At 37.9% G+C, this 17,205-nt stretch overlaps 1 protein-coding gene across 2 annotated transcripts in view; it reads right to left on the bottom strand.

Moving 5' to 3' along the window:
• SMARCAD1 (SNF2 related chromatin remodeling ATPase with DExD box 1) overlaps positions 1-17,205 on the bottom strand; it is a 119,962-nt gene that overhangs the window by 9,775 nt on the left and 92,982 nt on the right. For both annotated transcript variants that reach the window (XM_084518347.1, XM_084518346.1), the window contains exons 5-11: positions 14,260-14,345; positions 12,528-12,617; positions 11,812-11,896; positions 9,910-10,292; positions 3,050-3,252; positions 1,795-1,885; positions 537-636 (exon numbers count right to left, since the gene is read on the bottom strand). In XM_084518347.1, the coding sequence (XP_084374473.1) occupies positions 537-636; positions 1,795-1,885; positions 3,050-3,252; positions 9,910-10,292; positions 11,812-11,896; positions 12,528-12,617; positions 14,260-14,345 (1,038 nt within the window). The remainder of the gene's footprint in view (positions 1-536; positions 637-1,794; positions 1,886-3,049; positions 3,253-9,909; positions 10,293-11,811; positions 11,897-12,527; positions 12,618-14,259; positions 14,346-17,205) is intronic.

Raw genomic sequence — 17,205 nt, 5'->3', positions numbered from 1 at the left:
AACTTTTCCTAAAACTCATCAGCTTTGTTGATGTATTTTTTTCCACTCTATTCTTTGTACTTTCAACTGATGTCATTAAACAACCAAAACACAATTAAAACACACTAATAGCTTAATTGTTTTAGGATTTTGATTTGCCTTTAAAGATTCTATGCAAAGACGAAAAAGGCATTGAATATTTTGAATGCAATGAAGCACCATCTGAAGACTAGAAATTTCAGCCAATATTCAGTAAAAGATTTAGCTAAACAAGATCAAATTGTAACATGCAGGTTTGTTTGTTTTGCGAAGCAGACAGACTTAACATGGATTTATTTAATATGCTCTAATTAATTCAGTACAAGCATGCCTCTAGTACAGATTACATTCCATTTCAGATGATTTATGGAGTTGAATATCACACCAGAAGGAAACTGTTTTCTTTCACGAAAGTGTTATCTTCACTTGACAGCCCATCCAGTTACCTCCCCAGTCTCTTTCTTAAAAAATAATAATAATAATAAAAAAAAAGAATAATTTTGAGGCTTACAACTTACCTAATGTTGAAGCTGGCACGACTATCAAGTGGGGACCTCTATTGCCCTCTTGGTAGAGATAAGCCAGAAATGCAATAGCTTGAATTGTTTTTCCTAAGCCCTAGGAGGAAAAAAAAAATAAAATCAATTTAAACAAAATTTATACTCTCTAGAACATAATAGTGTTTCATATTCCTAAGATGATTACACTGTAGTCAGTGTTAACTAAAGACTACAGATCTGCAAAGAAAAAAAATTAATCAGCATTATTTTCGGAAGACATTTCCTTCTCAAGTACAGCTCCAGTCAAACTCAATTATCTTTTCAGCTCAACATCTGAGCATCAGGTATTAACCTGCATCACACATGAAGTTTTTCATTTTAGTTCATCCCTCAAATCTTCAAGAAACTGTGGTTCAGACAACAGCTCATTTGGAAACTCACCATTTCCCTGCATCTGAACCAATCATGCAAATGACAGTTCAGCTATTTCTGAAAGTGAAATTTAATAGGGAAATCACGTTTGTTTGCAATATGCTTACATTTCTACCAGTGCTCACTTTACTGTCTTTTGCACCATGGATTTGAAATTTTATCTTCTCTACCAGAAAGTAAGAATGAACTGGTGCTAACAGGTATGAAAAAACACAGAAATTGCGAAACGCTGCTTATGGCTTAGTGAAGCAAATCAATCTATTCACTCAGTTTATCACAACACGAAAGACAGCCAGGATTAAAATCAGTTGACACTCAAAACCTCAAACAAAACTCTCTAATTTTGCAACTCACGAGGGGCATATTGACAATATATGGTCAAAACGCTGGAGAAGCAGGAAAGGCTTGTGCTGTTTTTGTCCCCCTCCCTCTCCCCCCATATATTTAACTATTTTCAAGGTGATGTAGAAATGCAGAAGATAGGGGCTCACTACAGCTAAACGCTGGACAAGCAGAGTGAACGGTATTTATTTGCACAGAGCTATGAAAATAAATGGTTCAAGGATGATCTTGTGGTACAAACTGGTTCCTTTCCATCAGATGACATCATATGACTTGTAATTATCACTGTCCATGAATCTCAGGTTACCTTTTACTTTCAAGTTGAGAGCTCAGCAACTACTTGTGTTGAAAAAAAAATATGGGAAACATTTGGAGAAACTGTGATTCGTGTTAGCTAAAAATAAATGACAAATTCTTTCATTTTTTCCAAGTCCTAAGCAGATTATAACAAAGTCACTTACAATACTTTCAACAGTCCTTAAATAACCAGTTTCACACTTACCATTTCATCAGCCAAAATACCATTCAATCCATGTTTATGAAGAAGTGCTAACCAGTTCAAACCAATCTTCTGATATGGCTTCAGTTCCAAACTGTTTAAAAAATAATAATAATTCAGGTTTACCATGTTACCATCTTTTGTTTGTTTTGCCATGAAACAGTTTTATACTTATGTTCATTAGAGTATGGCAAATTTAATGCTGCCTGTATTTTACTCCAATCCAGAGAAAAACCATGAACTATTTAATTCATCACCTGAACACCAAAGAGCATCTCTGAACTAAGAAGTGCATCTGAATTCTCATAAGCGTTAAACAATCAAAATGAACACTACAATAAAATCCTTTCTTTTAAATTAGTGATTGACAACCAGTTAAAAAGTGTTACATAGCCAGTAATTTTTAAAATACGAAGCAATAGTTATTGCTGCCAGTGTGGACACCAAACAGAAAACACACACAATCCACAAAACACTCCACCAAATCGCCTACTGTAGCATTTTTTGCCAAAAGAGACCAAAACAAAACAAACCACCACTGATAAGCTCCCTTCATGCAATTCCCTTTCCCTCTCTGCTTCTATTTTCACGCAGTAGCAAAATTATTTTGCTACTTACCACTAAACCTTACAAAGCCTAATTTAGGTTCTACTCTGGCCACTTCAACTCCACACTTACTAACCTTTTCAAAAATTTGTCCCATCCCATTCCTCTGCCTGTCACCTATTTCCAATCCTCCTCAACTCTCTATTACCAATTTATCTGCCTGGAAGAAACCCTTTCCTCCAGGGCATCCCCCTGCATTCCTCCCACTGTATAGAGTTCCAGATCATTTTGCGTATCTACTTTCTTACTGAGGTCCCCAGTGCAGCTGATAACCTTTACAAGTCTGCCCAGATTATGTATCGTTTGACATCTGACACACAAGGTTTTCTGTTAGTGAAGCAGTTTTGTTTGTTCATTTGTCTGGAAGACAGCGACAACTTGCAATCTCATCACTTAAAATTCTACATTCATAAAAAATTGGTGCCATTACACTGTTATATATTTTTTGTTCATAATCCTTATCAGCTTTCCTGATGCACTCAAAAACGTTTGTTGCATTCCCTCAAGCATTGCACATGCATCCCTGGCTAGATCCCTGAGAGCAGCTGAGCAAACACAACTCTGCTTTTAGACGGGACAATTTTGAAAATCCTGACGTTCAAGCACAGCTTACTATCCAACACCCTTTCAAATATTTAACAAATAACAACACCTCTTATTCAGAATGGAAGGCTGCTCTATGTTCCATCCACATCCTCCATCTTCAGTAATTTTAGTTACTTGTTTTGTTAGTTTATTTGAAATGTCTTCACATTTATTCATGAGCTTGAGAACCACGTCCCTCTCCTTCAGCAGGATCTTGCAATTCCACACGATGTCTTCTGACAAGCCACTAGTCTTAGTCATTTTTGTGAACTGCAAAACAAAAGAATAAAATACTGTGAACGCTGGTAACAGACAGGGAAGTAGCAGATCAAACACTGGTTTACAACTCCCAGCACTATGCCTATCATCTTTCAGTTCACAAAGCTTTACAAGATTGTGCTGCCAGCACAGGAGGACTCATGTTTTGCTCCTTAGGCTTTCAGCAAGTTTTCCCCTAATCTTTCTTAGAACAGCAAGAGACAAAGCACTTCAGCAGTTCCTTGTTCTACTGGAATGCCCTGAAAAATGAAGTGATTTGTGTAGCTGCTGCTCTTCCCTCTATCCACCTGCAGCATACCAAGGATTAATATAGAACAGCTCTGGCTATCTTTGCTAGATATTAAAAACACAAGGTATGAGCATAACATAAGGATCAAAGCAAACCAAGATATGAGGAAGGCTATTAAGAAACTGATGCTGGCCTAGAAGGGGTTGGCAACAGACCTGTTAAAATAAATAAACAAACAAAAAACAAACAAAAAAATGCATGAACAACAACAAAAAAAAATACAAACCCAGAAAAACTGACAGCAGGGAGATAGTAGTAGATTTCTTAGTAGGGAAAAATACACATTTCATTATGCATCCAACCACAGCTGAGCATTATTAAATCCCAGATCTAACTGTATCTCAAATAGAACATTCAATTCCGTTGTGGGCAGAGTGAAAAAAACAAACAAAGACTTCAGGGTTAAAAAAAATTCCACAAAATAACTTTTTTTTTTTTTTTTTTCTTTTTTAAGTCACCAAGTACTGGCATGTTCGGAAAACCAGCCAAGACTAGATTCATCTCTTTCAGTTCTTCACTTTTTTTTGTGTGTACTTGTTTTAGGACAGAGTTAGCTTCTTCCCAGCAGCTTGTATGGTTGTGCATTTTGGATTTGTGACCATAACAGTGTTGATAACCCACCAATGTTTTAGTTTTTGCTAAGCTGTGCTTAGAGAGGGTCAAGGCCTTTTCAGCTTCTCATACTGACACACCAGAAAGGAAGGTGAGGATGGGCAAGAACCTGGGAAGGGACACAGCCAGGACACTGAACAAAGCAGTATCCCACACCATACACCTGACACCCTGCTCAGCCACCAAAGCTAAGGTGGAAAGGAGGAGGGGGCAACATTTGCAGTTACGACTCATCTTCTCAAGTATCTGTTACACGCAATGGAGCCCTGCCTTCCTGGAAATGGTTGAACATCTGCCTGCCAGTGGGAAGTAGTAAATCAATTCCTTGGTTTGCTTTGCTTGTGTGTGCTGCTTTTGCTTTCTGTAGTTAATTCTCTCTATCCTGACTGAAGAGTTTTCTCACTTTTTTCCTTCCAATTTTCCCTCTCTCCCTGCTGGGGGGGAGCGTGTGCGCATGTGGGGTCAGAGCTGCTTTCTGTGTTTCAGCTGCCTGCCAGGGTCACACCACAACAGCATTAAGGTACTTTATCAAACTCAGATTCACTTAAACTTTTTTTTTTCCTTGCAATGAATACTACCTTCTTTGTAATCTTGCATAAAACGTCCTGGTCATTAGCACATACAGGTAGTTTTCAATGATAGCACCACCATTTTGACAAAATTTTAGCAAGATTCAGCGTGCTTTCTTTAGCACATGTATGTTTGAAGTCAGTATTATCTTTTTTTTTTTTTTGAACCTTACTTGCCCTTCTGCAAAACAAATACATTTTCTAAATGCCACAGCAAGCAAGCTGGCAGATGAGTCAAAATACTGGAATCTTTGATTGAAATACCCATTAATACAAGGTTTGCCCTAACTCCTGAGCACGCCTGGTTTACAAAGTTGAAGCACACCACTGCTTGAAAACAGAAACATGCAGTTGATCCATGAGTACGTTTTGCTTTCCATAACACTTTGATTCCTTAAATAAAAGGCAGGTATTTTCTCCTGTCTTGGCTGAGAACAGACCTTTAAGTGGTGTAACTGCTCTGCCACCATCCTCAACTACTCAAAAGAGTCTCCAAGAAACACGTAGATACAGAACACATTAGCACTGTTTAGCGGTGGACTTGTCACTTCTAGATTGAAGGTTGGAGTAAAAGATCTTAGAGGTCTTCTCCAACCTGAATCGTTCTATGAAAACACGTTTTTCTCCCCCCCTATGACTCCTTATCACTGTCCTTCATCAACAAATTTTAAGAATTGAAGAATACAAGTACCTTTGGAGTCGCCATTCTTTTATTGAAACTGAAGTACAGGTTTGCCCTGTGTGTGAAACCACACCTGACTGAAATTCAGAAAAATCTGCATCTGTTACAATTTAGCACAAGGCTTAACAGGAATATATCCTCCTATTATTCCTTTCTTAAAAGGAAGGGGTTAACATAGAACAATTATTATGCATTAAGCGATCAGTATGGCAGAGTAAAAACCAGTTTCTGTAAAATGACCAATACAGGTAGGTCGTGGTTTGACTTCAGAAAACTCCAGCAAGCAATGCCCTCTAGTGACAGTCCTCAGTTACAGTGTTCAGTCTTATTTTGTTTGTGGTTTTGTCTATTAAAAAAAAAAAATTTACCAACAGTCATAGGTTAAACCAGGCTAAAGACACATGTCAACACTTGTGCAAAAGTTTTCTAAGTAGACATCTCTTAATAAACAGTTGCAAAGAACATGATTTTTAATAGGCGATTAAAAAATTTCAACATTTGTTTTGATGCCTAAAGCTCTGGTTGGCACGAATCTAAATCCTGTAATCTATAAATGAAGGCATGGAGAATGAAGCCATCTGTTATTTAAAAAGTTCTATTATTTCACACCAGCACGTTAACATTCATTTCCAAGTTACAACAAGAAAAAATTTAGCCACTGTTTTGCACATGGAAAAACAGCATTATGCTGTCACGTACAACATGAGTAGAGCTGCGGAGAGCCTTTGGGTGACTAGGGGCTCGCACCCGCTGCCTTCCAAAGGGGTCCAAAAACTTTGAGGCCATCGTGGGCACGTGAACATGGAAGCTTCCACAGCACACCTGAGCAAACACCCGTAGTGATCCCGCGTGACGGCAGTGCCCAAGGGTGAACGACCACCAACCACACTGGCAGCCTGCTCAGTTTTAGTCTGGATCACGTGAAAGCAATTCAGGATTTCACTTCACTGCTTAAGGATAAAAGACAGCCTCAACCTTGATCAAAAAAAGCCCAGCTTCACTTCGATCAGCATCCATTTCCAACCCAATGTTATTTGCTGCGTTCACTCTGTTTCTTCTAGTGCAAGACTTCTGGATTTTTTTTTCCTAGTTTCATTTTTGTGGGAGTTTGTACATGTACAGCCAAACAGAACAACAAATGACAGCAGATTTGAAGCTCCCCTCCCTGGGGATGTTTCTCTCTTACCTCGTATACTATAGCAGCAAACAGAATATGACAGATAAGTCTACGTTTTAGGGGGTGGTGATGACTCAAATGAAATGACAAACTAAAATGTGCTATGTCAAAATTTCCACATAATATTTAGTGTCACTGGTATAACTTGCATGTATTCCTTAAGAATTTTGAGTTCTTTTAAAACTACTGTCATCACTTGAGGTCTTTCATTACCAAAAGAGATGGCTTGCTTTGGGACAGAAACTGTAAGACTGCAAATGAGAGCAATTAGAGACAACACTAAAGAGGAAATTTAAGCAGTTACTTATAAAACCTTAAAAATAAGAAACTAAAATAGCATTAAGCTCCCTCCAGTATGCATGTCCACAGTTACAAGAATCAACATGAAATTGTATCACACAAACACAACAGGGCAAGAAACAAGAAACCCAGAAGGCTCAGATAGGCTCTTTCTGGCCTTTTTAGCCAGTCTTTGGTCTCTCTCTTGTTTCACACACACCCTGAACACCTACAGGTATTTTGGTTATGTGATCATGGTTTATAACCTGTTTTCTGAGGATGACATTTCCAACATGAGCCAATTTGAACAGTTTGGAAAAAGAGTGCAGTTATAGGAATAATTCATCACCGAGTTTTTTAGAGTAAGAAGGAGAAGGAAAGGCAGCAGGTATCAAACAGACCTGTCCTCAATACTCCTCCCTCCCTTTTCTCCTAGTCCCCACAACCCCTCTTTCTGCTGGCAGCCCTTTAGCTTGTCTACCCCATGTCACCCACCTGCTCTCCCGGTGCTACAATCCCTAATGACCCATCCCAGAAGATGCCCCTCAACTGCTCCTCAAGATCACCAATTTCAGCATCACACCCTCTTTTATCCTAGCTCTATGCTTTGTCTGGTTCTACAACACCACACCACGCTTAGATACCCCCCAGTCAGAAAGCAACACACTTTGACTCAGAAATACACTTTTTAGGAAAACAAGCATCCCAATATATGCAACCTCCTATTCTCGTTAGGCACACAGTATATTCCAAGGGAGGTCACAAGTACTCACCCAGAAAACCATTGATACTACAAATGAAGAAACAGATAGCTAAAGCCTCCAAGAAATATCCAAGCACCACTCATGCAAGATGGTATTTGATAGGAAACTAGCTGGGAGTGTTATCTCTAACATGGAAAATTGCATAAAACTACGCTCCTTGAAGTTACAGTGGATCTACAGCACAAGCACTTATAAGTTGCCAAAGTAATTCATTCTTGTGAGTGAAGACATTTTCAGCTCTCTTCATTTACTTTAAGAACCTTGTTTAATCATTTTTTTTCCTGTGCATTACAAGCATCACTAGATCAAGTTAAACATCTGCCCTAAGTATTTTTACAGCAGATATTTAAATAATTCCAAGTATTCTCAGTAATTTCTTAAGTTTGAAATCTGTTTAAATCCATCAAAAAAAAAAAAAAAAAAAAAAAAAAAAAAAAAAAAAAAAGAGTCTTAAGGCAACTTAAAAGGTTTGACTGGAAAAAGATTAGCATTTTAATTTAAGTTTTCCTGGAATAAGTCATCCAATTTCTGAACAGGCTTTCCTATTAATGCCATTAATCTTCACCTCAGGCAAAGAGCCTTAAGATCTTCCTCTGTTCTCCTAAATAACAGTAACATTGAGTGCTTTACAAAGGTTTTACCAAAATAACTTACAGTATCTTTACAGTAGATATTATTACAGTAAAAATATACCTTAAAATTAAGTCAATTTATTCAGTGCTATAAACAACCAACCCTCTACATTTTTCTACCATTCTATTAATTGGTAGGGAAAAATGCTGGGTCACTAAGCTACTGGATCTTTATAAACAATTAAATCACTCTGATATTAAACATCTGCTGAAGTTTCCTGCAAATTACTTCTACTCTGGGCAAGTATTCACAACACTAGACAAACATGTGGTTGCTGACAGCAGCAATTTTTTATGAAAGAAATATTTGGAACATGAACAGGCCCATACAGTTTTTCTGTTAAATATTTTACACAGAGAAAAGGATAAGAGCCCTGTAGCAAATATTTCTGCAGAGAATTAAGCTCAGGCAGAACCCAACAAGTTTAGAAAGGAACTGCCGTGTGACAGATGTTCTCTAAGAAGCCAAAGGCTTGAGGCAAAACGGATTTTTTTTTTTGCAGCATATCTGTACCTCGTTTTTTTTCTTTTTTCAAGGATCTCTCTCTTATCTCCCCCATTTGCAAGACAACTCTTACAAAGATCATTTTGTTTTCTTGAAAGTTTTTTTTAGTAACTTTTGCTATTTTGTGGTAAAACACACAATAATATTTATTATTTGTTTTTATGCATATCGAAGAAATCATATTCTTCTCTAAAGAAATATAAACAGATCTTGTATTTATTAGTGGGGTGGTTTCAAAACACAGACTGGTTGAAAGAAAAAAAACACGTACCAATTACTCCTTAAGAAGGCCTACACAGTTATTGACTTAAAATTCAAAGCACTAATAATTAAACCAAGACAGCCTGCCGTAACGCACTTCAAATTTCTTATTAGAACACTGCCCGTATTAGGTCTGACGTCCTGCAGTTAACTGAAATGCATGAAAGGTGAAGGCAACAAACAAACCATGGGAAACATTTGAAAGTAACATCCCAGTGACAGCAGATAATCTACTTACCAAGAGCTATTGCTTTCTCTTCTATTGTGGATTGTGGTTTAGCCTTCTGATGCTTTACCTTTTGTTAATAAAAACACAGCAGCTTGCTCCATTAAAAAAATGGCTGCGCTGCTTAGCTAGCAAAACCATGCTAGAGACAAAGCTGAAGCAGATTAAAAAAAGAACAAAACACGGACAGTGACTGTTCCTTGTCTAAAACTGAAAATATCCATGCTGGCATCTTCATCATGGAGCTACCCTTGAAGCTGCTGCTGCTGCTGTTAGAGTAGCTGCAGTAAAAGTTCTGCCACATTCTCGTCTTCTGCATGGGTTTTCAGCTCAAACAGCTCAGAACAGGCTAGCAAACACCTCCTTCCTAAATGAAAGCTCTAATTTCTTCTTCTGCAGTGAAATCAACCAAGTTTCTACGCTAAAAAGTGAGTGACAGTAATGTCAGCCAATCAGCTTGAGTTTTTAAGCAAAATCACCCCTTAATTCATTCAAAATTAGGTCATATGACACTGTTTGAAATGCTATTGGCTTACAATGAATGTAGTATTTTAGCCTAATCAGGCTAAGGCCACCCATCTATGCCTCTCTAGACCGAAGACACCTTGACTCTAGGCACGCTGGGGATATTAAAACAAGAATGCAGACTTACCAGAGCTTCCCAACTATTAAAGGGCCGGAGCGCTATTATCTTCTGAACCTTTTTCTGAGAACACTGGGGAATCAGCGTGAGTTCACTGGGGGAAGCATCTTGCAGGAAGCTAAGGATTTTAGCTTTGTAACCATCCTCCATCACTTCGTCACCACTGCTGTAGTCCTGGTCAAGGGAGCTACCACCTTCTTCGGAACCTGACTCGTCCTCCGAGTCTTCCATCTCTCTTTTAGTGCTCCAAACACTTTTGCTTTTTTTCCTAAAGCCGTTCTGCTCCCTCCCAGAAGATTTCCGCTTCAATTTCTGTTTATTCTCATCACTTCTGCTGCTTGCAGAGACTTTGGTCCAGTCCGAAACTTCACTTTTGGAAGGAAATTCCACGCCTACAGGTGTGGTGTAGAGAAGGCAACAAGTCAACACATACTGGTTAAGGGCAAATTAAAAACTACTGCTCTTCCAAAATGAAGTCACATACGTAATATTAAAATTGTGTTTTATATCAACACAGCGCCTCAACAGCAGGTGTTACCAAGAAGGGAAAAAAGCGCAGCAAATGCCATTCACGTCTGTTTAAAACATGTAAATAGTATTAACTAGGAGTAGGTGAACAACACTAATTTGTATATTGCTCAAATAGCACAGCATTTTGAGCAACTATCCTAGAACACAGAAGAGCAACACAACATTGTACGTGTGAGCTGCAGAAGCTTTGAGGTAAGAGCAACCTCTTATAGCTTAAGAGTTGTGATAATACTACTGGGATGAGATACCAGTCCCACTCTTTCCAACTGCCAAAAATGAATTCTGTTGATTCCAGTAAACAAACCAACTTTCACCCTCCACCCCTCCAAATTATACATTCTTCTGTTTTACAGCATCTCAGTGAAGCATTAAATGCAGGGTAAAAAACAAACAAACAAAAAACAAACATGCACCTGCTAAAGAAACTGGAAGACCTAGGTATTTCATACCACAAAAACACTACTGCCTTGAAGTAAGATGGAGATTATTTAACAGCATGTGGGCAACTCATTTTCAGGAAGGATTTTCCCCCCCCCAGCATCTCACTTGCAATGCTTTTTCTTCTGCCCAACCCCAGCTTGCTAGTGAGCAACTCCAATCCCAGGATCTATTGTTTCTCCTTCTGGTTATTGAGAAGGTAAGGAACCAACCTTAGGCATACGGATAATTGGATTCCTTTCAAGTAGAGAGAACTAAGAATAGTATCCTATCCCCAAGAGCACTGAAAACAGCTGATATAGCAAAACAGACACATTTCTGACAGCTGTGTAACACTCTGAAAAGTCATCAACTCATTAAACAGTATTTAAGTTCTAATGCGCAGATTTACCTGGGGTCACAGTTTTTGAGTTCTTGTTCCCTACTACAACAAATGTAGTGATATTTACATGTTGGTTGCATAGTTTAATGCCTGTTTTTAGTATTTTTCTATACTAAAAAGTATTTCAAAAATATAAATAAGCTTATGTTACATGTCACCTATGCAGATATTGGCAGTTACTGAATTACAAATTACTCAAGTTATAAAAAAAACAACTTATTTTTAAGGAAGTGGAAGGGGAACAAGTGTCAGCTTTGACACATTTCAGAATATATTTTATGATAAAAGTAATTACAATTCCTTATGTAAACCTATATTAGAAAGGCAAAAATAATTCTCTCTTATAAAGAATGATAAATCATGATACTGAAAAGTAAAGGAAAAATCCAGTTTCATTCTTTTACCTCTATCTTCCCTTCCTCAATACTATTTTCAAGTACCAGTTAAAGTTTCTAGATGTAGTGCTGTCACGACTGTCGCTGCTGGACATTAGAAAAGATTTATACTATAAGCCTGTTTGTTTTGTCTTGGGATAAAATGGATTATAAATCTGTCTTTACCTTCACTGTCTTCCGCAAATACTCTCAGAGCTTCCTGTGCTTCGTGAAACACCCAGTTATGTTCCTGAAGTACATCTCTCAGTTCCTAGTAGGCGATGAGAAATTTTGTTTTGTAGTTAAGATAAGCAAAAACTAGAATTCTCAATATATTAACACTGAGATATGAACACTTAATTTTAATCCCATAAGGCAAATACTCTTCCGCTACCCCCTTAAGTCAGAGGATTCAAAAGAAGTGAAATCAGAAGTAGAAAAACCTTCAGTTCATCTTTAGCGCAGACCTGCACTCCACTTTTCAAAAGGGTGGGAACACATAAACAAGCTTTGCTTCCAACAAATTAAAAGTACAGTATTCAAAGGCCCTGATCAGTTGCTGAGTATCTGCAGGTACTAAACTACTGCAACACACACATTACCTTATCTTCTGTGGGGGGTGAGGGCCAGAGGGAGGGCGATTTTCCCCATACATTTTATAAGAGGCCAGGCTTGCCATCAGGACCAAAACAGCAGGACAGGAAGTTCTGTATAGTCATTGACTAATTCCAGCTGCTCTCAGTCAACAGCAAATTGCATTCCAAGGGAAGGAGCAGTGAAGGCCTTCCTTGAAACCTTCTGAGAGCACTGCTGGTATAAGGACTGCTTCATTTGGACTACTGACAGCTACCATTTTCTTAAGAAATCAAAATCTGATTTGTTATCAGGAGACATGAGCTCACCTCCTTATCCAATCCGGGGAATGTATTTTGCAGCTTCTTTACAAGCATCTCTCGCTTCTCCCATTGTCTTTGAGATTCTGACCCATCCAGCTATGTTTAAAAAAAATAATCCGTTTTAGACTTAATGCAATTTACAGAGAAATCAAACCTAATCAATACTGCTTACCTTAAAAAGTCACTCCAAATGACAAAAGCACTTAAGACAAATCTCAAGTTGCAGAAGTGATTCCTCATACACAATCAATACTCAAAATACAGCTAAAACTTTCAAGAGTGTAGAAAGTCTTCCGTCATGAAAGACTGGCATTCTTTATTTGATTAGCATATACAGTGCAAAGTTACATACCAAAGCATAAAAAATTTAAAATTATCTAGTTCTTATTTCTTTAAAATAAAAACTATAGTTAGTAGTGTTTCTGCATATTTCAGGCAGTAGGGTTAACATTCAGGAGGTTAAGGAGATTAACATGTGTGTAGTATTTAACTCGCCAGAGCCTATAAACATGTCAATTGGCGTGTTTATATGAAGATTTATATGTTTCAAAAAGAAACAAAAACACAACAGAACCAATACTGTGTCAAAGCACCATAAAGTCACATCAAAACTTGGCAAAAAGTTTTCGTCAACATGAGCTCCACTAACAGCTACTCTAAGTTGGGAAAGAGGGAGGTTTCTTATGAACGAGTGCCAAAACTTCTACATGCCACAAGCTGTTTTGTTACATACTCAAAAAAAATAAATAATTAAGCAAGTTCCTTCCCAGGAACTGAATGCAAAGTGGTTACATGTCTACTTATCTACAGCAAAGATAGCAACATACTTATTTACTTAGCTAAACGAAACAAACTAAATCACCCAGAAGTACTTCCAGGTAACAGAGGTCATGGTTCCTTCCCTCAGTGAGTCCACAGCACCATTAGGAAAAGAGCTGTGGTAAATACAAGAGCCAGTAAAGGGATGTAGCGTGCTCTAGCTTTTGGAGCCAGTTATCCCAGAGAGAAAATTTCTCAGCATGAGCTAAAAAAACTGCAAGCATTCCCATTACTAATCTCAAGTACAAATTTTAAAAATCCTCATTTCAGAGGATTTTTTTTCCCCACTCCTCAGTCTTTTAACTGTAACAGAACTGTTAAGTATAGAAATCAAACCGCTGCCTAAAACCAGGTCCAGTGAAGCTTGTTTGCTATACCAGCTGGGTAGTAGTTCAGTATCTGTGCACAAAGGTCAAAGTAGTCACTGCATTTAACCTATCTGATTCATTGCTTTCCAAGATTTCCCTATGCCATAGTTCTTTTCCAACCTAAACGATTCTCTGATTCTATCACTACTATAGCAAAGGATAAGAGTAACAAAAGATGTTGAACTTTACGTATTTGAGGAAAAATAAGGAATGACCCGATGAGGCAAGTTGCCTCATAGCTGATAACTCCCGTTAACATTCACAGCAGCTGAACTGTACCCAGTTCCTCACATACTGCTGCTACCTGTCATCAATTTCTACCCTGAGAGCAGTAACTAGGCTAATTAGGACACAAATCTATAAATATTGAAGAGCAAAACAGGTAGCTTCACTTAGCATTGCCAAAAAGAATAAAGCAGAAAAACTCAGAGGGCAAGATTTGAATTTGATGGGATTTTCTGATAAAAAACACAAAGTTCATGACACTACTGTCGCTGATCAAGTCAGACACTTCCACTTACTTCATAGCACTTAGAAAACCCAATACTTACACGATTAGCTTTTGGCTTTTTTGCAGATTGCTCACTGTTGTCACGGTTTGTGGGAGAATCTTCTAATTTCCTTTTGCGAAAGGTAGCTTTAAAAAGGAAGCAGAAAAGAACTGGAAATTACTTTCATTAAGTTTACCTCAATACAGTAGGATGATTCAAACCAGAGCTATAGGAACTACTTGTTAACTGCACAAGATGTTGAATGGTCTTCTGTAGTAGTTTCTTACTACAGTCCACAGGTGCGCAGTAACTCCAAGCCCAGCCGCTGCTTGAAAATACATTTCTTTACCTTATTTACCTCCTCAAGTTTTATTTAGTACTCTGGCAACTAAGTAATTATGTCTCATAGGAAACAGCTTTATTTTTTTAAACTGCCCCATATTTTTACGTACGAGTAAAGTTGTATCTTTCTTTTAACAGTAGTAGTTTTCCAAAAGAAAGATTTTATTTAAGCTGAGTGCTTTTGGAAATTTGGTGCCTAACCAAGGCTAAAACCAAGCTGTGAGTTATGAAACGCACTCCACTGCCAATCTGGAAGTGCTGGTGATTGATTTCTGGCTCAGGTGCCCACTAGAGGTTACTATCAAACAGTTTTCAACATTAAATCAAAACGCTTCTAAGAGAACTATGTGTATCAAGTCAGAGATAACCAAATATCAGTGATACCTGAATTATTTATGAACAGTTTACATGAGCCAGAATTTTGAGTATCTTTGGGCCCAGGTGATAAACAGAGATTACCATCTGAGCATTAAGACCTGCCCAGTCAGGTGCATTTTCACTGCCACGATGCACACCTCATGTTGCGTGAAGCAGCAACTCTTAGTAGATGTTACTCTTACTCTTTTTACTGTAGTTCAAATTATTTAAAGTTTCCCAATCTTTCTGGAAGCCTGCTGGCAGAGCTTTCATGTCTGTCACAAGCATCTGCAGCCAACCTCTCATCCCAGACTGCCAAAGGATAGTCAGCAAACAAGCAGAGCTCAGCTGATCACACACAAAAAACACGCTTGCTTTCAAATCCAAAGGACCATATGGACAACCAAAATAGCTTTAATTGTGAAGAATTAAGCCTTCACATCTTTGCACAGAAACACATTTTTGTATGAAAATACTTCCAAATACATTTTCCACTAGACTAATTCACTCTGGTATCAAAAATGGAAGTTGCATATAGATTAAAAAAATAACACTTCCCAAAGGCAGAGACAAGCACCAGCAATAACTAGCTCTTCATTCAAGTTCCAGATATCTACCAGAAAAGGCTGGTAAGATTTTTCGGAGCATATTCATTTCTACATACCCATATAAAACACACAGAAGCAGCGCACCTCAAAGAATCCAGAGAATATGTCGACAGGGGGGACGCAGCTCTCCTTCAGCATTCAGAGAACAACGCACTTGACTTTTCTGCCCAAGAATCTCATTAAACAATATGGGCAGGAAAAAAAAACACAACGTACTATTAGCTTAAGACTGAAAAATGTGTTTAGCCTTGATACCAAGGCTAAGGGCAGTCAGGCTGCTGTTGGGTAAAGCACTAGAAGAGTTAAGGAGTTAAGATCTTAAGATTGCTTAAGATCAACTAGAACTGCATTCAGGATTGTTAATTCTGAACGTGAACAGGGACCCTGCAAACCTCTCTGCCACACAGGCTTCATAGAGTATTTCCAAGATTAACCCCCTTTCTTTGAAGTCATGGGCTGAATGAATGTTGGTCTTTGGAGGAAAACCAAAGAAATAAATACAACTGGTCAAGAGCAATTTGAGTGACAATTAAGCTGCAGTGGAGAATCTGGATAACCATGATCTCAGGAACCTACCAATATAAAATTACTTATAAATCAGTCTGTGATCATCTAAAACTAAATGCATCTACAACTGAAAAACAACTTCCTAAAGGCATTCACTTTGCAAGGTATACCTAATTTTTGCTTCCTGGACCAAGGCAACACTGCTGAGGGAATGAAGAAGCTGTATGATTGCTAGTTAGCATTCATCCTTGGAGTGTAGGCAGGGTACATGGGACCCTCCAGAGAAAACCTTACTCCGTGTTTTCTTTTTAATCAACAAGCACTGAGAAAAGCAACTCAAGGGTTTCAAATTTTAGAGGCACTTGTAATTATTTCCACTGTTATTTGTTGTTACCACTACAAAAAGCAAAACACCTTATGACAGTGACTTTCTTACACTATTATGAAAGAGACAGTCATTTCTGTCTGTTCAAAAAGCAGTAACATCAGAGAACTTCACTTGAGGCGTTAGCTCAGAAGAACCCACACTGATTTCATAGTTTTCAAGACGTATAGAAAGCAACAATGGAAACGAATCACAAGAAGAAGGTATTGCTGTAACTTCACATCTTTCATTCGTGCACACTTTTTTCCCGTGTGTCACATCTGATCTTTGTACCTGTAAGTTATCTGCAATGATTCTTATTTGAGTTATAGAAACAACAATTCAAACTATACAAATACAAGTTTTGTCACTATTAAGGAAAGGACCAAACTAAGAATGCTTTGTCAGGCCACTTTTTTTTTTTTTTAAGCCAAATTATACTTCATAATACTTTATCTTGTCCCTCACTTCTCACCCAGTCAACACCTCGTAACAAGTAAAGCATGTCAAAAATTGACATGGAGAAGCAGATGTTCAATGATGTTTCCACTTTTTAAAAAAATGTGTCCAAAAATGAGATGATTTATACCATCAGGCATGCTCATTCTTAGCTAAATATTTTATATAACAGATATGATTGAAGAGAATTCTGCTGCCAAGATTCTTCTGTGGGCTTCTATCGAAAGCATATGAAACAGCACCCTTAGATCAACACAAAAATGGCCAAAAGGCAGAGTCTAAATACCAGAAATCAGCATTTTAGTTCAGACATTGAATTGCACCAAAATTTAGAGATGTCTATTAGCGTGAAGTGATTTAATACTAATC

The sequence above is a fragment of the Aythya ferina genome (genome assembly GCF_964211825.1).
Source record: "Aythya ferina genome assembly, chromosome: 4".
In the NCBI taxonomy this organism is placed as follows: domain Eukaryota; kingdom Metazoa; phylum Chordata; class Aves; order Anseriformes; family Anatidae; genus Aythya; species Aythya ferina.
This window is presented reverse-complemented; position numbering and strand designations above follow the sequence as displayed.